Raw genomic sequence first — 25,094 nt, 5'->3', positions numbered from 1 at the left:
GAATAATGATTTCAGGGATGGGTGGATTACCTGGGAAGGACCATAAGGATATCTGGAATGACAGAAATGATTTTTTATCTTAATGTGGGTATTGCTGCATATACAAATGGTGCCAAAAAAATGTATACACATTTTTAAAAAGGAAAAAAATCTGTATTAAAATTGTAATAGTCAATATATACCAATAAGAAAAGATGAATACAAGTCGTGTGTATACATTTTTTGGCACCCCCGGTATGTCTAAAAAGAATTTTAAATAGTAAGGCCCTCTCCTGAGTTCTTTTTTTTCCCCATTGAGGAATTTTGTTTGTACATTGTATCACATCCCTAGAAAAAGAATCCCAGAATTTTCCCTCCTGTCTGTTTTTGTGTTGCTTCTTCATGGTCCATGATGCCTGCGGAGGTTGTCAGTACTTTGAAACCAACCTGATAAGACAGGAGCAGATTTTTCTGCCACTTTTCTAGGTCTTTGAGTTGCACATCAAATCTGGGGCTAATCACTCTACATTTGTCTAACCTGCTGGTGAGATTCACAACAATTTTCCTAGCTCCGTGATCATCAGTGATTTCAAATTCACCAGTGTAACCATGCTGCAGCATCACAGTTAGAAACTGGACAATGATTTTGGAGCACAGCCTAAGAAGAACCTTTTTGCTCTTGAGAGCATCAGCCAGGCCATGCCTGCACGCCATTATGGTAACAGAAAGATGGCTGAAAGAGCTCTCCTGAGTTCTTTTCAGAGCGGCCAGAATAAGCATGGAATAGCAGTAATAAGCATGTACTCTATAAAGAATAAATCCTTGAATTTTTTAGTTTGACAACATTTATTAGTAAGAATATTATAGTAGGTTTACTCCTGTAGCTTGCATTACTGTGATGTCTATGTGTCCCTCTGAAATGGAAAATAATCCACATGTTGTAAGGTTTATTTGAGTTAATTTGAGACTTTCCATTCAAACATTGACATATACCAAATAGCTGATTGGTAGGATATAGACCACAGTGGTGTTATAGAGGTTTAGAAACAAGTAACATCAGTTATTTTTTTCTTTCTTCAATCACAATTCCAGAAGGAATAATCATAGTCTTATTAACTTTCGCTGAATAGAAATGAAGTTTTACAAGACTTGAGCTTTGTTTGGCATTTCAGGCATTTTTCTGCCTTCATTCACCTCTCTGTGCCAAAAACTAAGGTATCTACTTCTATTTGGTATATATAAGAACAGAAACCTCGAAAAGTTTCTGTTAGAAAAATGCCTAATGTATTAGGTTGGTGCAAAAGTAATTGTGGTTTAAAAGGTTAAAAATAATTACAAAAACTACAATTACTTTTGCACTAACCTGATAGAGATACAATTTCTAATACCCTTTTTCTGAGTGTTTAATAAATATGTAGGTAGTAATCAAAGTGCTTTAAAATCTTATTTTATTATATATGGTTATTATAGTGAAAAGAGAATATCAATATGATTCAATAATAAAAGCTAAAAACATTATTATTCATCTAGGATTATTAGGTAATTGTTGAATACATGAAGAAATATTTGGTTGTATTTTTGCTGACAAATTATATACTGCCTTCTATACATATGTATAATTTTTGGTGCACTTTGGCAACTGAAAATGTTGCTTGACTCAACTTATAAAAACATAATGTTAAATTGTATTTTGGAGAAATGTAATGTAGGTATTCATATTTGATATGTATTAAGGTTCTTTAAACCTTAAGAAGTCTGATTATAGTGGAAAATATTCCTAAGACGATCTTAGAAAATTGTTAGGATGAAAGGGTATAATCTTTAGAGTCTGCTTTTGCTTTCAAAATTAGTAAATACGCCTCTTTCCCTACCCAGAGTCTTTTGTGGTTTTCCATGGGTAACCCTTGAAGCAGAAAATATTGTGTTACTTCCCACTTCTTGTTGGAGGAAGAATATTGTTGATGATAAATTGTCCTCATTATCACTGACTGCTTCAACAGAGTTTTGTTACTTTTAAACTTATCCTAACTGGCCTACTTGTCAAATGAACACATAACATTTACTTTAAATTATTGGTTTGCTTTCAGACAAATGACCAATACAAGTTTAATAAACCAGATTTTATTCAAATGCTATAAAAATAAGAACATTCTTAACATAAAAATATTCTTTTTGAATATTGTTTCTGTTTCAGTTGGGCCATCTTACTCTAGAAGACTATCAGATCTGGAGTGTGAAAAATGTTCTTGCCAATGAATTTTTGAATCTCCTTTTCCAGGTATGTTTAAGGTAAATGACAGGTACACAGGGTAGTAGTATCAGTAATTCTATGTCTTTTCCTTTATGTAATAGCTGTTGCAACTGGACTGCAAAACCACATTTGGTAAGTAGAACTACATTATCCTGCGCACTACCTGAAAGATGGTAAGATAGAGCACGAGTGCCTACTGAAGCTTCTCAGAATTGTGATGTGTGAGATAGGAAAGCAGAATATAGGTGATTATGTTTATTGATCTTATCAAAACTCATGATAGAGCAGCATGTAGACTTTTAGAGAATAATTTAAATTGCAAAAGCCATCATAATTTGCTATTTTCCTTCACTGTTGTCTTCTCACTTGTCTAACAAGTAAGGCAGTGTGAACAGGGAGATGGAGACAACTGTAAATTTTTCAAAGTAAGCAATCTCGTTAGTTGATTATGTTAGCAACAAGGCTCTTTCTTAATTTTTTCCCCCTATCTTTTAGAAGATACAAGAAAGATTGAGGGAGAAGGAAAGAAAAGCTGCCAGGAGTGTACATTAAGTCATAGAGCTTGCCAGATTTTAACTGTTTTCCTACTTAAATTAGTTCTCTTTCTCCAGTTTTTGAAAATAATTTATAGTTTCCTGTTTTTCATAGTCCCTCATAAATATTTAAATTAATTAAATAGTGGTATTGAGATTCTCCTTATTTTTCTTTCCTTGTAAAAGCACTCCTATGAAGGTCAAAGGTTTTGTATCTTTGTATCTACATGGTCTTTCATTATAAATAAGGAACAACTTATCTGTGACATGGCTGTGTTGGAATAAGTAAAACTTGGTCCCTTCTTGACAGCTAATGATTAATTATTGTATATCGAGAACATATACAATCTGATAAGCCTGTAATATCCATTTAAATCAATTAGTTGTTCCACTATCAGTTATAATTTTCAGCAGGAATTTAAGTTGATGGCTTTGTAAAATCTAAAAGTGTACAAAAATAATATAAATCACTATAAACAGAAATGACTTGCTTGGTAATATGAAAATTGATCAACTACTTTTATCTCATTTAAAGTAATATCCTCAACTATTTTATCTGATGATTATAGATGCTCCTCAACTTGCAGTGGGGTTACATCACAATAAACCCATCATAAGTTGAAAATATAAGTTAAAAATGCAATTAATATACTTTATTCCATATTCAGATATGCTTTTAAAGATACATGTTCACTTAGTATATGAGTAAACACTATTTACAAAGTTGTTTTATTTCCTATCTGTCTTATCTTAGTTAGCTGATAAGTTTAGTGATGAAAGCTTGAATTATGCTCTTATTTTATTTGTCTATATCCCACTCTTGGCTGAGTGTTTTGGTTACTTAACTGTAACATGTAAGCATCAATAGAATTAGATAACCATTCCTGTGATAATACCTATTTTCAATCCTTTTTTATAATCTCAGTGTCCAATATTTTGCAGAGGAAGCTAAACGTTATCCGGGTCTTCTGTTTTGTACATTTGTCAAAATGTGTCATGTTAAAGCGGGTAGGCAAAATAATGCCCCGACCCCAATATCCATCCCCTTATCCTTGGGACATATGAATATATATTCTTACATGGCAAAAAGGACTTTAAAGATGTATCCAGTGAAGGACACTGAGACAGCGAGATAAGTCTGGGTTATCCAGATGGGCCCGATCTAATCACACGAGTCCTTAATAGTGGAGAACCTTTCCCGGCTGGGGTCAGAGGGACAGGGATGAAGGTGGGGAAAAGGTTAGAGAGATACAAAGTTACTGCTAGCTTTAAAGAAAGAAAAAGGGGCCAACAGTAAAGGAATGAACTGAACTCTAGAAGCTAGAAAAGGCAAGGAAACATACTCTTCCTTTGACCGCCAAAAAGGAATACAGCCCTTCTGACATCTTGATTTTTTAGCCTGGTGAGGCCTTTGTCTAACTTTTGACTTACAGAACTGTAAGATATTAATTTTGTGTTGTTCTAAGCTGCTCAATTTGTGGTAATTTATTACAGCAGCAATAAAAAACCAATACAGAGGGAGATAATCCATTTTTATGCATTGGAAGCCTCAATATTTTAAAGATGTCATTCCCCTTAAATTGATTAATAGAATGGTGCACTCACAATCACAGTCCCAAAAAGTTTATTGTTGTTTTTGTGGAACTTGATAAACTGATTCTAAATACATGCAAAAATGGGAAGGGACAAAAATAGCAAAGATAATATTCAAGAACAGTGTTAGAGGACTTTGATTACCAGATAGTAGGACTTATTATAAAACAACAGTATTAAGACAATGTGATATCTGCATAAAGTTAGACAAATAAACCAATAGAACAATATTGACAGTCCTTAAACAGACTGACATATATGTGATCACTTGACTTATAACAAAGAAGACATTATATTGCAGATGGGATGGAGTGGTCTTTTTAATAAAGGGTAATGGGTCAGTTGGTATCCACATGGGGGAAAAATATGTCATTATTTTTATACCATACATGAAAATTAATTCCAGGGGAGTGGTAGAAGAGGGAAAGGGGGATCAAACATATGGTGATGGAAGGAGAAATGACTCTGGATGGTGAGCACACAATATGATATATAGATGACGTATTACAGAAATGTACACTTGATACCTATGTAATTTTACTGACCATTGTCACCCAATAAATTTAATTTAATACAAAAAAAGAAAATTAATTCCAAGTGGATTATAAATTTAATAAATGTGAAAAAGGAAAAAGAAAGCATCTAGAAAATAATGTAGCAGAATAATTTAATGACTTTGTGGTGGCGAAGTGCTCTTAAACATGACGCAGAAAGCACTAACCATAAAGGACGTATAAGTAAAATTCAGGATTGTTGTTATCAAGAGACACCATTAAGAAAGTGAAAACGACACACAGTGGGAGAAGATATTTGTGATACCTATATCCAGCAAAGACTTGTATCTAGAGCATACAGAGAATAAAAATCAATCAGTATAAAACAGAACCTCAATATAAAATGTGCAAAAAACTTGAACAGGTGCTTCACAGAAGAGAATATCCAAATAGCTAATAAGTATTATGAACAGAGGCTAACCTCTTTAGTCGTCATGGGAATACACATTAAATCCCCACTTGGAATACTGTTAGACATCCAGCAGACCAGACTGGTTAAATTTTAAGTGATATGAAGTATACTGGTGAGGATAACAAGCAGCTGGACTCTCACAAATTGCCATGATAAATTGCTACAACTACTCTGGGGATTGTTTGGCAGTATTTATGAAAGGTGAGCATAAGCATATCCTATGACCCAGCAAGTCTACCCCATGTATATATCCTACAGAAGCTTATATATCTGAGCACCAAAAGTTCTTATAATCACTATTTATAATAGCCCAAAACAAAAAATGACCCAAATTCCTATCAACAATAAATACATAAAAAATAAACAAATTGTGGCACATGCATACATTGGTATACTTTACAGCAATGAAAATTACTATATTAGTGCTACACACAATAACATGGGTGACTCTCATAATGTTGAGTAAAAAACACTGGACCATAAAATTCAATAGTAGACAACACCAATCGTGGTGACAGAATTCAGGATACATCAAAGAAGAGCTGTAGTATCTGGGAAGGACCCAAAATTGGGGCTTCGGGGGAGGTAGCAATGTATTTCTTGAGTGGGTGAAGGTTACTTTGTGAAAAGTAACTTTGTGAAAAATCATTGAACTTTACATTTAAGATTTGTTCACTTTTCAGCATATATATTTCCATTTTTTTAAAGTTTGCTTACAAAATACAGCTATCAAAAACCCAAATAGCCATCAATATGAGAATGAATAAAACAAACTATGGCATATTCAAACAATGGAATACTTCTCAGCATTAAAATAGATTGAGCTACTGATACATGGATGAATCTCAAAAACCTAATTTGTGTATTTTGTTGTTATGTAAATGTTACATCAAAAGGTAAACAAAACTCAGGAACAGATGTTTAACTAGTTTTGTTAGGTAGGCACGCTAATGTATTTACAGAGAGCTACACTAATGTCTATAATTGACTTTGAAATACATCCAAAAATTAAGATGGATTGACAGATGAATTGAGGAATACATAGATGCAAGTATAATAAAATATTAATCTTGGAGTATAGGTAATGGATATGACATTCAGTGTAAAATTCTTTCAACTTTTCTGAAATATTTTTGAAATTTTTCGTGATAAAATGTTGAAGAAAGTCACATCTTTTGTGATGATATTTAGAGAAGGCAAATAAATTGAGGAAGAAATGAGCCATAAAAAGCATTACTGACAATAGGTTTTCTCTTAGAGCTATTCCAATTAAAACGCCATCCTTATCTTTCTTCTGGTATAGCCTCTTCAACTCCCCTTCATCGTCCTCCCCAAGTGCTATGGTATCCTCTTCAGATTTCAGGGAAAAAAAAATAGTACCCTTTGCATGAGATATATTAAAATATATAGTATTCATGAAATATTCTGAAAAGTGGTTGGTTCTTCTCTCTTTTGTCTTTTCATCTCTTCTCTCTTTTTTCTCTCACATAGAGATTTGGAAGTTGAAGTTGCCCTCCATTGAAATGGTTTGCTTTAAAAAACAAACAGCTGAAGTTTAAAGTTAGAATTTATTCGAATGAATCACTGATAATTCATCAGTTGAAAGCTCTGCAGAGAATATGAAATATGCAATATAGTCATTGGCACCAGTCAATAAAGTTTAATTTACCACTTTTTTCTCTAGGTATGTCACATAGTTCTGGGGTTAAGGCCAGCTACTCCAGAAGAGGAAGGACAAATTATTAGGTAAGTTGATAGTTTCAGTCTGTGTATTTTTCATTATATAGTTGACATCTCTAACACCTGAAATATATTGTTACTAAGTAACAGTATGTCCCATTTTAATGTAATCATTATAGTAATACCATTTCTCCAAAATAGTTTCAATAAACATTCATTTTAATAGGGATGCAATAAGCATTAGCAAAATAATTAAGCATATATAAGTGTACATATGCAATTTTAATGTTAAATAGAATTTGAAACCAAAGAATACCTTAGCTATCTATTCATTCCTGATTAAAGCTGAGGCCTTGATGTGCAGATAGTAAAGGCAGAAAAAATTTGAAACCTGGCTGAACTTTGTATGCATTTTGCAAATCATGAACAGATCCATCTGGGAGACAGAGTCTACAAAATCAGTCTAGCAAGTCACAAGGCAAGACACACAGGGAGCATCAGAATCCAGAGTTGCTGAAATATATTATCAATTATGTCCAGTTTTCAACAACAAAAAATTATGAGACATGCAACCAAATAGGAAAATGTGACACATATCTGGGGGAAGTAACTAGTTATTAGAGACTGTTTCTGAGGTGACTCCAGATGTTGGACTTAGCACACAAATGCTTCAAAGCAGTATAATAAATGTTTTCAAAGAGCTGAAAGAAGCTTTATTTAAAGAATTAAAGGAAAATATAATGACAATATTCAAATACAAAATATCAGTAAAGAGAAGTTTTAAAAATGAATGGAAATTTTGGGGTTCAAAAGTATATTAAGTGAAATAAAAATTCACTACAGTACTCAGAAACAGATTTGAGCTGAGAGAAAACAACCAACTAAACAGAATATAGATCAATAGAGATTTTTCCAAATACAAAGAAAAGAGAGAAAGAATAAATACACTTGATCTTACCCAAAAGGCCGAGAAGCGATAAGAGAAAGAATAAATAAGTGAATAAAACTTCAGAGACAAGTATAACAACTTACACATAATGGAAGTCCCAGAAAGGAGAGGAGAGAAAGGAGCAGAAAATATACTTGACATAATAATGGCTGAACCTTCCAAAATTTGTTGAAAATCATTAACCCAAGAAGCTCAACGAGATGGTAGGGTAAACACAATTATAACAACTAGACATATCATGGTCAAACTGTTCAAAGCTACAGAAAAAAGAGAAGATCTTAAAAGCAGAACGAGACAAATGACTCCTCCTATAGAAAGCAACCCAAGTATGATATCTTTGTTTTAGAAATGATGGAAGTCAGTGGGCAGTGGGATGGCATTCAGAGTGTTGAAAGGGGGAAAAACTGTCAATGCAAAATTCCTTATCCAGCGGAACTATCCTTTTGAAATGAAGTAAGTTTAAAATATTCCTGCATAAACACTGAGATAATCTGTTGCTAGTAAGCGTGTCTTAAAATAAATACCAACTTCTTCAAACTGAAAGGAAGTGACACCCAACCGTAATTTGAATCCACACAAAGAAATATAGAGCACCAGTAAACATAATTACATAGTTAATAATAAAAGACAGTTTAAATATATTTTTTATATTTTTTTTACTGATTTAAAATACAAATTCCTAAGATAGTAACTTAAAACTGTGTTGTTCTTGTCAACCTTAAAAATGAACTAACAAGGTCTTTAGCTAGCCAAACTGAATTTATTCAGGAATAGCAGAGGAATTGCAATTCAGCACAAGCAAACTATGGTGAACCATAGGCAAGTACAGCAACACAAAGGAAAAGTCAGTATTTATTAGGTTTACTAGGAGGAGATTGGGGAGAGCTATGGTGGTTTTTTATTGGCTTCAAGCTGTGGGCAGCTTGTTGTTACTGGGTCAGGAGGAAATTCTCTTTCTTCCTGCTGGGATCAGCAAGCTGCAATGAGTGATACATATACGAGAGCCCTCCCTTCATGGCTTCCCAACTCCATTTTTATTTAGTTTTCCTTTATTCATTTTCACATTTTTGTAACATGGAAAGAATGTAATATGTTTGACAATAATAGTACAAAGGAGAGAGTAGGAAGTAGAGCTATAGTTGAGCAAAGTTTCTATATTTTACTGGAATAAGTATTAATCTAAGTAGAATATATTAAGATCCACATTGTAACTGTAGAGCAACAACTAAGAAAATAATCCCAAAGTACAGTTTTTTTAAAAAAAATTAAAATGATATACTAGAAAAGAAGGAAGTAAAGGATGAATAAAAGGACAAACATACTTGAGATAAATAAAAACAACAATACGGTAGACATAAATCCATGTCAGTAATTACCTTCAATATATATAGATTAAGCCTTCTAAAAAAAGCTATCAAAAGCTAAAGATACTGTGGCCGCCCGGTGGCTCAGGCGGTTGGAACTTAATGCTCCTAACTCCGAAGGCTGCCGGTTCGATTCCCACATGGGCCAGTGGGCTCTCAACCACAAGGTTGCCAGTTCAATTCCTCGAGTCCAGCAAGGGATGGTGGGCAGCGCCCCTGCAACTAAGATTGAACACGGCACCTTGAGCTAAGCTGCCTCCCAGATGGCTCAGTTGGTTGGAATGCATTCTCTCAACTACAAGGTTGCCGGTTTTGACTCCTTCAAGGGATGGTGGGCTCTGCCCCCTACAACTAGCAACAGCAACTGGATCTGGAGCTGAGCTGCGCCTCCACAACTAAGTCTGAAAGGACAACAACTTGAAGCTGAACAGCACCCTCCACTAAGATTGAAAGGACAACAACTTGACTTGGAAAAAAGGGAAAAAAGTCCTGGAAGTATACACCGTTCCCCAATAAAGTCCTGTTCCCCTTCCCCAATAAAATCTTTAAAAAAAAAAGCTAAAGATACTGAAGCTGAACAATAATGAATGTCAATTACAAGTTTATATATGTATATGTATGTATATACTTACAAGAACCGGAGTATAGCATTAGGAATAGAGACAGTGGAAATATAATGGCTGTGTGCAATGTCAGAGAGATAGTGGATGGCGGCGGGGGGTTGACACTGTGAGGGATATAAATGATAAACGTCTACGTATTACTTTGTTTTGTGCACCTGAAGCTAATAAAAAAAAAGCAAAGAAAACAGTTCACAACTGACTACAAAAAAAAAAGCTAAAGCAACTACTTGAGATTCAAAGACACAAATAGATAGAATGTAAAAGGATTAAAAAGATATAACCATGCATATAGTAGCCATAAGAGATATGGAGTGGCTAAACTAGTATTAGAAAAAAGTGGCGTTTAGGAAAAATGTTACTACAGACAGAATGTTTTTTTGTGATAAAAGTTTCAATTAATCAGGAAGATACAATTGTGAACATACACTCATATGTACCTAGGTAACCAAACACTCCAGCCAATAACAAGAGTACATGTTCAAGTGCATGTGGAATATTGTCTAGGACAGACCATTCTCTAGCCCATGGGTTATCAGACTGTGGCCTTGGGCTAACTTTGGCCCACTGCCTAATTTTATACAGCCTGCAAACTAAAGATTTTTTTACATTTTTAAATGGTTGAAAAACATCCAAAGGGGATTAATATTTTGTGACACCTTACGATTGTGTGAAATTCAAGTCAGTGTGCATAATAAAGTTTCATTGGAACATAAACATGCTCATTCAAAAAAGCTTTGGGGAACAGAAATTCCGTACCCTAATAAAAATTCCTTGAAAAACCTACAGTTGACATTATACTGAATGGTGGAATATTGGAGGCTTTTCCCATAATATTAGGAAAAAGGCAAGGATACTTGGTCTCACCATATCCAACAACATTGTATCAGAGGTTCTAGCCAGTGGAATCAGGCAAGATAAAAGGCATCCAGATTATAAAGGAAGAAGTAAAACTGTCTCTAATTACAAGCAACATTATCCTACACATAGAAAACCCTAAAGAATTTACAGAAAATCTGTTAGAATTAATAATTCAGCAAGGTTGCAGATCTCCATCGTTAAGCTGCGCATGACTGTACATTAAAAAATCGATTGAATTGCTGTTTACTAACACTGAATAATTTGCAAGTAAAATTAAAGCAATAGTTTCATTAACAACAGAATCAAAATAAAATCCTTAGAAGCTAATTTGTCAAAAGTGTGAGGCTTGTACACTTCAAAAGTACCCCTAGCTGAGAGAAATGAAAATCTAATTAAATGGAGTAACATTCCATGTTCATGGATTTTAAAGCTCAGTATTATCAAGGTTGCAATTCTCCCAAATTGATTTCTAGATTCAACACAATCCCAATCAAAATTTTAGATTTTTTTTGTAGAAATTGGCAAGACATTCCTAAATTTTACATAGAAATGCAAAGAACTTGAACTAGCCTACACAAATTCACAGAAGAACATAATTAGAGAACTTCAACTCCCTGAATGCAAAAGTTACTGTAAATCTACATTAATCAAGACTGTGTGGTACTGCCTTAAGGATATACACATAGATCAGTCAAACGGAACAGTTTAGAAATAAATCCTTATATGTTCTGTCAAATTTTTATTTATTTATTTTTTTTACAAATTTGCTAGGAAAAGTCAATGGAGAAAGTGTTGTCTTCTCAGCAAATGGTACAAGGATAATTGAATATCCACATATGAAAAGATTTTGACCCTGATCTCATACCATACACAAAAATGTACTGAAAACAAACTCCAAAGACCTAACCATATGAGTTCAAACTATGACATTTTTGAAAAAAAAAATTGTGGAAAATCTTTCTGATTTGGGGCTAGCCAAATATTTCTTAGCCAAAAGCACAATACATATATGAAAAAAATTTTTGATAAGTTGGTCATAGTCAAGAGTTTAAAAGTTAAAAACTTTTCAGGTTCGTGAGGCACCATTAAGCCACAGACTGGGAGAAAATATTTGCAAGTTATATATCTGATAAAGGATGTGTTTCCAGTTTATACAATTGGTTGTTACAACCTAAGAAATAAAATAATAAAACGTGCAAAAAACTTGAATAGACATTTCACCAAATGTATATGAATGAATGACTGACAAGCCCATGAAACATGCCCAGCAGCATCTTTGGGGAAGGCAAGTTAAAAGCACAATGAGTGGAACGATTCAGTGAACATGGGAGAGTAGGTCAGCTCCAAGAGACTGTCTTTCCATGAAACGTTGAAAAAATAAGAGAAAAACTGTCAAAATAAACTTTGTTGACTCTTGTCAAAATAAAGTCAAAATAAACTTTGACTCTTGAAAGTCAAAGGTTTGCAGCAACCAAGCAAATGCTGAATGGGGAAAAAAAAAACAACTTAAATAGGTAGGGAAGTTCTCTGCCATTTATATTTGCCCTTGCGTGGTTCAGTGTTAGTCTTGAAGATGGCAGCCCTTGTTCCTAGTTTAGGCCACTGGTCCCAGTTTTCAGATCAAACGAAGCACACCTTATTCATAGAGATTCGTGTTTATCTGTTCTAACCTATCTGGGTTTACCTGAAGAACCGATGAAAGGAGCTCATCTCTGGTACACCTGTGAATGTAACCAGGCTGGAAAAGCAGTGAGCATTCCTTGAAAATGTTGTAAGGCAGATGAATAACAGCAGCTACCTGGGGCAAAAGATTACAGTTGAGCCATATAACGGAGTGCCAACAGTTTAGGAGGAAAAGATGAAGAGTTTCCTTGGAAAATTAGGGAATTCGAAATCACACTAGTATACTGCGGAATTAAGAAAGTCTTGCACATACTCACGGAAATGTGCACACTCAATATAAACCTGAATAGACTCCAGTGTTTTTACCTCTGTCTAATCTCTAGACTCGGCACATGCAGGAAAAGAAGGCCACGGCAGCTGTATACAGCCTGGCTAAGGATTGAGAGTTCCCCAGCACAGGGCCATTCTGCAAAGACAGGAGTGATTTTTGTTTCTTCCTCATCCAGTTTTTACACCTGCCCACACCCTCCTCCTTCCCCTCTTTTCTCTTCTTCTCTGGCTCTCCTTCCTCCTCCTCCATCTTCTGTCCCTCACTCCCTCCATCCTTTCTCCCTCTCCCAACCCTCCGTCTGTCATTCAAGGAATTTTCTGTTGAAACAGTAGCTGAACACAAGTGAAATGAAGAGAGACTTCAGAGATCACACATAACAAAGAATATAGACTTTATTAAAAAACGGTTAGAAAAGCCACTAAATAGAAAATAAAAGCAAACCCTGAGGCATGGGGAGAAATCTGATTTCCAGAGTTACCATGTTATAATATTCAAAAGTTTAAGTTTTTAATAAATTATGAAACAAGAACGTATTGCACATTCACAGAAGAAACGACCAAAAACTGTCTCTGGGGAAACACAGACATTGGATTTAGTAGACAAAAATTTTAAATCAACTGTCTTCAATATGTTCATTGAGCTGCTGGAAACCATGAACAGAGATAAAATCAGGAAAATGAATGATGCAAGAACAAATAGACAATATCAATAAAACATAGAACATATGAAAAAGGAACCAAGCACAAATTCAGGAGCTAAAAAGTACAATCACTGAAATAAAAAATTCACTATAGGGGTTCACAGTCAGATTTGAGCAGGTAGAAGAAAGAATCAGCAACCTTAAAGATAGGTTAATTGAAATTATCCAGACTGAGGAGTAGAAAGAATAAAGAATTAAGAAAAATTACAGAATTTAGGAGACGTGTGGAATAGCAGCAAATGTAGAACATACACATGATGGGAATCCCAGAGGGAGAGAAGAGAGAAGAAATGGCAGAATATTTGAAATAATGGCCCAAAACTTCCCAGATTTGATAAAAAGACATGAACTTAAACATTCAAAAAGCTCATTGAAATCTAAGAGTTCCACACCAAGACATATTACAATCAAATTTTCAGAAGCCAAGGACAGAGAATTTTGAAAGCATCAAGAGAGAAGCTACTCGTCACATACAGGGATCCTCAATGTGATTAACAGTTTCCTCATCAGAGACCTTGGAATCCAGAAGTGAGTGCAGTGGTATTTTTATTAAAGTGCTGAAAGAGAAAAACTGTAACCAAGAATTCTCTATCCAGCAAAAATATTTTAAGAATGATTTGGCTTTTAAAATGGATTCTTATATGTGACACCAAAAGCATAAGCAACTGGAGAAAATGAAAATTCAAAACTCGTAACTTCTGTACATTAAAGGACATTGTCAAGAAAATGAAAAGAACCTACAAACTGAGAGATAGTATTTGTAAATCACATATCTGACAAGGGTCAAGTAACCAGAATATATAAAGAACTTCTACAACTCATCAACAAAAAGACAAACAAGTCAATTAAAAAATGGGCATAGGAGGCCGGCCCAATGGCTCAGGCAGTTAGAGCTCCATGCTCCTAACTCCCAAGGCTGCTGGTTCGATTCCCACATGAGCCAGTGGCCTCTCAACCACAAGGTTGCCGGTTCAATTCCTCGAGTCCCGCAAGGGATGGTGGGTAGCGCCCCCCGCAACTAAGATTGAACACAGCACCTTGAGCTGAGCTGCCGCTGAGCTCCCCGATGGCTCAGTTGGTTGGAGCGCATCCTCTCATCCACCAGGTTGCCCGTTTGAGTCCCGCAGGGGATGGTGGGCTGTGCCCCCTGCAACTAACAACAGCAACTGGACTTGGAGCTGAGCTGCGCCCTCCACTACTAAGACTGAAAGGACAACAACTTGACTTGGAAAAAAAAAAGTCCTGGAAGTACACACTGTTCCTCAATAAAGTCCTATTCTCCTTCCGCAATGAACTCTTTTGAAAAAAAAAAAATGGGCATAGGAATTGAATATACATATCTCCAGAGATAATATATAAATGATCACCAAGAACATGAAAAAATGATGTTTAGTCATTAAGGAAATGTAACTCAAAACCACAGTGAAATTCCACTTTGCACGCACTAGGATGTTTATAATTTTAAAAAATGGATAAAAGATTTTGTGAGGATGTGGAGAAATTGGGACCCTCATACATTGCTGGTAGAAATGTAAAATGGTATAGCTGTTGTGAGAAACAAGTTAGTAGTTCCTCAACATGGAATTACCACATAATTCAGCAGTTCCACTTCTAGATATGTACCCCAAACAACTGAAAACAGGAACTCAAATACTTGTACACAGATGTTCATAGCAGCACTATTCAAAATAGCTAAAAGGTGGAAACAGCCCAAATAGTCATCAGTGGATGAATGGGTAAACAAAATGTTACACATACATACCATGGAATCTTATTCAGCCGTAAAATGGAATGCTGTACTGATACATGCTACAACATGGATGAACCTCACAAATGAAAGAAACCAGACACAAACGATCACATTGTATGCTTCCATTTATGTGAAATATCCAGAATAGGTAAATCCATAGGTAGAGAAGCAGATTGGTGATTGTCAAGGGATGGGGGAAGGGAGTAATAGGGAAAAACTGCTTAACATGTAACTGCTTCTTTGCAATGTATGAAAATGTTAGGGAGAAATTTACATGATATAAAATTAACCATTTTAAAACCTACAATTCATGACATTCAGTACGTTCAAAATGTGCAAATAATGTTATGTTACCTGCATTTCTCCTCAATAAAAGCAGTGTTTAAAAAAAATCACAGTGTGATACCATTTCACACCCACTAGAACATTTAAAGGCAGACAGTAACAAATGTTGGAGAATATGGAGAAATTAAAACCCTCATACATTACTAATGGGAATGCAAAAACGTTTACCAGTTTCAAATTATCAGATGTTAGACGGATAAACAAAAGTGGTACCATATGTACCTTTGTAATACTATTCAGTAATAAAAAAGCATGAACTAACGATGTCTGGTGCTACATAGATGAACCTCAAAACATGCTAAGTAAAAGAGGCTGATATAAAAGAACATGTGTTATATCGTTTTTTTATATGAAATGTTCAGAAAAAGAGAAATATACAAGAGATAGAAAATAGACTAGTGGTTTTCTGGGTCTACAGGGGCTAACAGATTGACTAAAAATAGGCACAGTGTCTTTTGGGGGTTAATTGAAATGTTCTCAAATTGGATTGTGGTGATATTTGCACACATCTGTAAATTTATCAAAATCATTGAGTTGTACACTTCATCCAGATAAAGCGTATACTATGTAAAATATTCCTCAATAAAGCTATTTTTAAAATATCAGTAACAAGACTTGATATTGGTGTTATGACTCCTGAAATTGGCTTGTCAGTGTTTCACTAATTGAAATTGTAGCAATCTCCCGAGTATATATTTCATGCTTTTTATTTGTAAAAATTGCTGGTGATAATGTGTGGGTTTGTGGTCATCTGTTTCACACACCACTGGATGTACTGAATTTCTTTTCTATGTACAGAGGATGGTTAGAACGAGAGAGTAGGTATGGTCTGCAACCAGGACACAATTGGTTTATCATCTCCATGCAGTGGTGGCAACAGTGGAAAGATTATGTCAAATATGTGAGTATGATTCCTGCTTATCTACGTTTTTCATGGGATTTTCAATTCCATCAGACTTTGTGTGACTACTGGCTAATAATAAAATGCTGCAAACTAGAGAAAGATTTGAAGGGGAAAGAAATGAATAAGATAGTTGCTTGCAGTTCCATAAAGATTTCCTCCCTACAATAACTCCGTGAGGAAGGTATTTATTGGGCGTGGGAGGTGCTTGTATATGCACCTTACGCATCACATTTAATCCTCACAGCCCCTGTGAGGAAGCTGGTATTGTACTCATTTTACCTGCGAGGAACCTGAGGCAGAGATGAAAGGTAACCTGAATGTCTTGCTCAGAGAACTTCTGGGATCAAACCTAAGGACTGACTTTAGATACAATGGTGTCCCAACCACATTTATAATGTCCTTCATTTGTTCACCTTTTTCATGAAAAAGGTGAAGACCCTTGGGTAAGAAGTGGTAATTTTCTACCCAAGAAAGTTAATTTTAGAACTCAATTTCTAAATGATAATCTGCCATTGTTCCAAATAGACTTTAAAAAGAAATTGTCGGGCCGGCCCGGTGGCTCAGGCGGTTAGAGCTCTGTGCTCCTAACTCCGAAGGCTGCCGGTTTGATTCCCACATGGGCCAGTGGGCTCTCAACCACAAGGTTGCCAGTTCAATTCCTCAAGTCCCGCAAGGGATGGTGGGCTGCGCCCCCCAAAAGAAAAAAAGAAAAAAAAAAAAAAAGAAACTAACTCAGTTTTAAAAAGAAATTGTCATTAGTAAATATTCCAGTCTTATTTAAAACCTAGAAGAAATTTTTTTCAGAGTTAGAAAACTGATAAAAGTAATTCCAGAAATCAAATTTCTCCATTCTTGGAGAGCCAGTTGATCTATAGACTCATTATCAGTTGCCAAATGATCACTAACAAAATTCTAAAGATTTTGTTTATATTGTTCCTATATGTTCTTTTCTGTCATTGTTTATTTATCAGAATATTGGTAGACTGCACTATTTTACCTCTTTATTCTGCCTGGTTCTTTTCCCTTTGCAGAGTTTAGTAGTTTGTTTTCCCATGTAAAATATGTTAATTGGAAAAGGTAGATTCTGATGTCACTGACGGAGTAAAAGTGGGAAATGACTTCAAAGACCTTGTAGGTAGATAACTGATGGTGATTGTAAGCAGAAAATGGGAATATTGGGGTAAAGTGTCAGTCTAGTTTTCAAATGCCTTTGGTCTACATATTCTTAGTTTGGCCATAGAATGAATGGTTATTAATGTCTTCCTGGCTCTGGACTCAAAGAATAACCTAGTTTTGTGTTTGGAGTATTACTTTTTGTTTCCTGTAGGAACATAATAGAGGTCTTGCTCTTAGCAGCACATCCTTATAAACAGAAGTGCACTGCTGAGAACATGAACCCAGTTAGTTCTTGCCTTACATGACCCTTCTATGCATCAAAAGAATTAGTGGAGGATGGAAAGGGAGAGATGTAAAGGGGGAAATCTGCACTTATGTGTCATATTCCTCTCCCCACTCTGGCATTCTGTATTATTGTCTGTTACCAGTTTATATGGAGGGAAAGGTAGCAGAGACTTATGGCAACTTATTTAATAAGGGGTGGGGGAATGTAAATGGAATAATAGCAGTCCTTTCGAAAGATATGTATTAGTTAGAAAAGTGTTCTTTACTAAATAAAGAGTATAACTTCCTTTTGAAGGCAATAACTTTTTTAAAAAGTGAGATTCTGGGCCTTCTTTTCCCTATCTGTAAAACGAGAGCAATAATAGTAACCTCCCTCATATGGTATTAAGACAATTAAAGGAGTTGATACATGTTAAGTGTTTTAGAACAGCGTCTGGCACATAACAAGTACTCAATAGGCATTAGCTAATATTGTGAGAAACCAATATGGGATAATAGTAGTGAGCTTGCATTCCCTTGTGTTGGAATCCTAGTCTTGTTACCTGCCGTTATGACCTTGAACAAGTTACTTATCCTTTCTCTGACTCAGTTTCCTCATACAAACAACAGGATTAATAATAATACCTATTTCAGTAGGATTGTTATGAAGATTAAATGAGTTAATAATACTGGGGCTGCCAAAAAAACGTATACACATGACTTGTATTCATCTTTTATTATGGGTATATATTGAGTATTACAATTATAATACAGTTTTTTTTTCCATTCTTAAAATGTTTATATATTTTTTGGCACCCTCTGTATATGTGAAGCATTTAGTAGAAACACCCTGTATAAAGTTATAAGTAACGGTAGTAGTAGTAGTAATAGTAGCAGTAGTTGTAGCAGCAGCAGCAGCAGTAGTAATTAATTAGTGGTTTAAATTACTTTTCCAGTATACATGGAAATTTTGACAAATGCCTTGCTTAAAGAAAAATTGGTGTTCTTAACAGGTTGGGTAATTTGATCTTACTCAGGGCTTAGTCTGTCTACCTAGGACATCAATTAGCTTTAATGTTTTCTCTTCACAAAATGGAATATTTGCTTATGTGAATTATTCATTGTCTGTGTGGCCAAACTGTGTCTTTCAGACAATGGCATGCTTAAATGGAAAGAGACCAAGGGAGCAGGGAAAATACACTGTCCTTTCTCAGAAGTGGTTTACTTCAGATTTCCTATGATTAGCTTGAGCTCGAATACTTGATCTGCTCGTGGAATCTTGCTGGTCTGTTCCCTTTTTAATGAGCCAAGTGTTTTTCTAAGTGAAACCCCCTTTTGTAAAAATGTAAAGGGGGAGAAATGGTGAAATATTTTCTGTTTATCATCATTGTAGTATGTCTTTCTTCCTGTTTGAGAACTATGAGGAAACAGCTGTTGCTACTCATGCGCAGACTTTACTATTCTGTTATGTAACTTTAGCGCTAGAAAGCACTTTAAGGACCTCTCTTCTCTAAATTTACAAATGAAGCCTCTGAGGTCCCTTTAGTTTTAATTGCCCAAAGTGGTGTAAGGTAATTACTTTATTACTTGATCTAGATCTCTAGAGCTAAGGTCTCTTGATTCCACCCTTGGTACTTTCTCCATTATACCACACTGCTTTCCATTTTTCCAAAAGCAGCATTGTGGACTAATGGTTATGCAAAATAGTTGTTTAAGATCAAGGTCATTAGTACTTGTAGTATACATATGTATAAGGCATAAAAAGAAGTAGCATCGTCACTGATAGAGAAGCAAGTGAATCCTGATCCTTATTTTGGAATATCATTAACCATTCATACAACTCAGAAGGAATCATAAAATTCTCAAAATGGAATTATCTCATATTAAAGTGCCATACAGGCCTTTTAGGAATCATTGACTCAGAATAAGTTAGGAAATTTCTTACCGTGGGTGAAACTTGACCTATCTAGAGACCTATCTTCCTTGAAAAGACAAGCTTCTAGGATAGTTTCTGATAGTTCCAAACCAAGAAGTCAATAAAAACAAAAGAAGATCCTTTGATGTTTAGGGGGAAGAAATTTCCCAGAGCAACTGGAAATAACACAGTCAAAACGAGCCTAATGACAATACGTGACCATGTATTCCCAAACCATGTTATTGGTTTGTCCGACATATAATGATATAGATTAGTGATAAGTAGTGATAAGATTAGTTTACTGAAATGTTGACAATTTCACTGAAAGCCAAGAATAGTGGAAGCAATGACAAGAAAAAAAAGGTGGAGAAGGGTAAAGAAAAAAGAACCTGAGCAGTGGTGACAGTTTCAGGCAATGCCAGACTCTGAGAGCAGTAGATCCCTAGAATAGAAAAGACAGCCAAAGACAGTGAGAAGACAGACCACGATAATTTGGAATATTGGAAAATAAGTAAAGAAAAGCTCTAATTCCCAAATGAATTATTGTAATTCCCAAATGAGTAAATTTAATCCATTTACTGTGCCATGTTAAAAGCATATGGCACATTCTGCAGTCTAAGGGCAAAGATTGCAGCCTCTGATAAGCTATTACAATCATTCTATTGCTATATTATTGTAAAACTCAACCTAACAAATTTAATGTCTGGTAATATTTTTAACATCCTGTTTTCTTGCCAGTGGTATCTATAGTTTCAACCTATGGACTAAGCTGTTCAGAATAAGAAATATTATAAGAATGGTTTCATGGAAATTTTCTTTAGAAACATAGGCTCCATATAAAATTTCCAAACCTATTATTTAAAATACAATTCCAAATATTCCTCCTTGAAATTCTGTTAAATGCCAAACTCAGAGGAAAACTTGAAGAAAATTGTTTGCTCAGGTGGGATTAAGGAAACCTAATCTTCCTCAAAATACATTACTGCAAAATTTTAAAAAGTAATTTATAGTACATAGACTAATATAAATTAATATAATTTAATATAAATGGAGTACAGAAGTAAATATAAACTTAAAAAGGAGTTGCCTGTCAACCACATGTTAGTTATGTAGGCATCATTTAAATTCAAGAACACTTAACAGCAAGAATAAAGTGATTTCCTGGAGGATAACAAAGTGACCTGGGAGAAGACTTTAATTTTTCAGAAAGTTATTCTTAAACAATGGCTTTGCTATCTTTCTTACTCCATCTTTATAGGAAAAAAGCAAATGACCCAAAAGTTCATTAAAATGTGAGTCTTTCTTAAAACAAGTTCCAGAGTAAGTAATAGTTAATAAGAAATCAGTTACCATACTCTTGCCATTTGGAGCACATTATGAAAAGAAGAGTATGAGATTATAATCCTTACTAGGGCAATGGTTATCAATTCTGGCTCCATAGTAGAATGCCATAGAGAGCTTTAAAAAAAAAAAAAAAAAAAAAGCCTGTGTTCTATTCCAAACCAAATAAATCAGCATAATTGAAGAAAAAGGTTAAATTAATTTAAGCCATTTCTGCTGGTATGGAGTCACTATCAGTAAAGCTGTGTGAAGATCAATATTATCTCTAAGAAATTGCTATGAAATCCATAGACTGAAGTCCAAATATGTGATTAATAGTATAAACTACTCAGGCCTAATTTACATTTCTACTTTTGGCCAGAGGTCAGATTGGTTCTATTGTTCCATTTTCCATACAATTTTTACTCCCTTGGTGGATAATCCAATTTAATATACTGATGACCCCAAATCCATATTTAATGTAGATTCCCAGAATTTAGTCTTTTATGTACTATGGTCACAATTTTTTGCCATATAATGCCCGTGGTATTTGCTTAATATGTTTATATAAATAATTTTACCATTTTTATGTAAATACATGTATTTTAAAAGGAAACTTTATATCACTATCGTGTTTCCCCGAAAATAAGACCTAGCCGGACCATCAGCTCTAATGCGTCTTTTGGAGCAAAAATTAATATAAGACCTGGTCTTATTTTGTTCCAAAAGACGCATTAGAGCTGATGGTCCGGCTAGGTCTTATTTTCGGGGCAACACGGTATCTTAAATAGAAAATCAATGTCACATTCCAGAAATAGAAGGTCAAAATAAAAATTCAATGAAAATAAAATATATTATTAAATTTCAGCTAGTGTTACCTTCTGAAAACTGTTAAAAACAGAAATTTTCAAATGTTACATTAGCATATCAAGTATTAGATTAACATAATTAATGCCAAACTGAGACCCTTTTCTTGAAGTAATCCGAGGATTGAAAGAAAATTGAATAGTGAATAGCTTTTTCACTGTGAACTAGGGTTATTTAATGCCCCAAATAATCTGGTACCTTTCCCATACTTTGAGAATGTTAATAATTGACAGAAGATGATAACATTTGGATCTGTAATAAAGAATGCAAATTTATATACGTTTGAATTATTTGAAGTTTTAACAATAAGGCTGTCTTGCTATTTAAAATATTTTAATCCAATAGAGTTAGTTGGTATGTAGAAAGAAACCTACATTTTTTTCTCATTCTTTTTGCCACTCTTTATTAAAGTTACTGGAGTGTTTTCAGAGCTGGCTTCTGAAGGATCTACATTTTGTTATTATTTACCTGGCTTACAGATCAAAGAGAAGGAAGCATCTAATAAAATGTTGATACAGTGTCTCCCTATTTTGGCTAAAATTAGGGATGCTGTAATTGCATTAAAAGAAACTAAAGCATCCACTATACTGTTGCTATGCTGTGACCTGGAGTTTGTATTTTAAATTTGATGTTTTTCTTGGGTTTCAGTTATTTATAAGCAGCACCTTCAAGAACCACATCCATTGATCAGTTTTCTCTACTAAAATTCATGTCAGTGTTTGTTGAATGCCACCTGAGTTCTTTTACTCTTGCTATTGTCTTATCTTGTCAGATTCCTATGGGATCTTATTTCACTGGGTAGTCTCTTTAGTCTTTGTCTTCACCCTCTTGTTACAAATACCCTGATCTTTTCAAAACACAGATACACATTCTCCTGGCCCCTTCCCTCCTGCTTTCCCTTGAGTCTTATCTCTGTTTTTTTCCCCCACTAAACTTAGTATAAAATAGTTCTGTGTGAGCATTCTCTGTTTCTGGTACCCTATAATCTCCTGGTCTTTCTCTGATCAATCAGATTCATCGTCCTTCCCAGATTCTTCCACTACCTATTCTGTAAATATTGTTCTCTCCTTACTCTACATATACCATTTTCTTATGCTTCAGAAAGTCGATTGAACCTCAAATTTTTGTATCCTCTCTCTGTAGCCTCTTTCTGTCCTGAGCACTAGATTCAAATGTCCAAGTATCTCAAACCAGAATACCTCAAAACACTCATTCCCAAATCTATTCCATTCACCCATATGTCTTGTCTTACAAAGGTGTCGTTTCTGTCCAGTTATGTCACCGCCTCATGTTCTACCTGGGAATTGTCTTTGCCCCTCTTTCATACACAGTTAGTTGTCTTTTTTTTTTTTCCTTCACCTCCTACATCTCCTAAATGCATGTTGTTCTCTCCATCTCCTTATTTCTGGATCTAACTTTATGGTTTAGTACCTCATCATCTCTTGCCTGAATTATTATAGGAGTCTTCTAACTTTTGTTCTCCCTCCAGTTCTTTCTATACGCTACAGTTATTTTTAAAAATTGGATTATGCTAGTCCCCTGTTTTAAAATTCTTTCATAGAAAAATCCTGTCAATATAATGTTAAGTGAAAGAAAAAGAAACAATATGCTGTGTTTAAAATGACATCTGTTTAACAACAACCAAAATGATAGTTTACATTTCCTAAATTCTGGGCACTCTTACATGTCGCTCATGTAATCTTCACAATAACTCTGAGGTAGCTACTAATATTATCTTAATTTTACCCATGAAGAAACAGGCTTAAAAGTTGTGAAAGGTCATAATAGCTGATAAGTCAGAGCCCTGCCCTTAATTCTAACTACATACTGCATGCTACTTATTTTTTACATGTACGTATATGTTTTCAGTCACAAGAAATAAAGGAAACACTTCAAAATGTCAACTATAATTAATGCTAAATGATGGTATCTGAGTACTTATGATAGATTTCCTCACATTTTTCTGTATTTTCTACAGTGACAGTGAAAACTTTAATCATAAGAATAAATATTATTTAAGTTTTTAATATCACAAAAAGCTTTCCATGATTTCCAGTTTTCAACAGAATAAAGTCTGGCAACAGGAAAAGAGGAAGACCAAATATGGAGTGGATAGACTCCACAAAAGGAGCGCCAGACATGAGCCTGCAGGAGCTGAGCAGGGCTGTTGAGGATGGGACATGGTGGACATCCCTTATTCATAGGGTTGTCAGGAGTCGGAGCCGACTCAACGGCATCTAACAACAACAAAGTCTAAATTACTTTATACGGCACAGAGTCCTTTACAGTCTGTTCCCAGTCTACCTTACCAATTTTATTTAAAAACACTCTTCCCCTTTGAAGAAATTAAAATTTAGTTCTACATTAAAATGTTTTTAAATGGTTGTAGCCAACTACAGGAGGATTTAGAAACCATGGATCATTTGGTGATTAATTTTTGAAGGCTGCATGGTCGTCAGATTATTAAATTCTACCTCTTTATCACTGACTTCATGATTTTTAGGATGCCAGCCCTGTTGTAATTGAGCCATCGTCTGTTCTGAACGGAGGAAAATATTCATTCGGAACAGCACTGCACTCTACAGAGCAGAGTGAAGATAGAATCGGAGGGGGCAGCCTCAGTTATGTGAACACCACAGAAGAGAAATTTTCAGACAATGTTTCTACTGCATCTGAGGCCTCGGAAACTGCTGGCAGTGGTAAGTATGACTTTCTTCCCACAAGGTTTAGTCAGGGTCAGTTCTTAAAGGAGTATACTTTGTCGGAGTGGGCTTGGTAGGAAATTGGGCATCAGGCTTCCATTCACAGAAATAAGTTTTGAATGAAAGGGTCAATTATAAGATTCTTGAAAATATTTTCACTGATTAAGCCACATCTCTCCATATTGCTATTAAATTATTTTGTCGATAAATTTAGATTTGGGAATTCAGTTTTTGAAAAAATCTAAATTTCTATCTTCGGGACTCTCTAAAACCATAATCATACCTTCATTGGGTTAAATGCACCCCCATATCAGATTCTACAGACATGTCAGCCAGAATTTGGGGATTAGTTTGTTACAATATTAAGAAAGAATTCATAATGCTTCTCACAATCCCTTCTGTCTTTGGTACATACCTAAAACTTAGTGGTTCTAAACTTATATGGAAGATGGTAGGTGTTT

At 34.9% G+C, this 25,094-nt stretch overlaps 1 protein-coding gene across 2 annotated transcripts in view; it reads left to right on the top strand.

Moving 5' to 3' along the window:
• USP32 (ubiquitin specific peptidase 32) overlaps positions 1-25,094 on the top strand; it is a 163,522-nt gene that overhangs the window by 102,618 nt on the left and 35,810 nt on the right. For both annotated transcript variants that reach the window (XM_081029241.1, XM_081029240.1), the window contains exons 10-13: positions 2,174-2,257; positions 7,007-7,068; positions 16,344-16,446; positions 24,435-24,630. In XM_081029241.1, coding sequence (XP_080885367.1) covers positions 2,174-2,257; positions 7,007-7,068; positions 16,344-16,446; positions 24,435-24,630 — 445 coding nt within the window. The remainder of the gene's footprint in view (positions 1-2,173; positions 2,258-7,006; positions 7,069-16,343; positions 16,447-24,434; positions 24,631-25,094) is intronic.

The sequence above is a fragment of the Rhinolophus hipposideros genome (genome assembly GCF_964194185.1).
Source record: "Rhinolophus hipposideros genome assembly, chromosome: 20".
Lineage (NCBI taxonomy): Eukaryota > Metazoa > Chordata > Mammalia > Chiroptera > Rhinolophidae > Rhinolophus > Rhinolophus hipposideros.
This window is presented reverse-complemented; position numbering and strand designations above follow the sequence as displayed.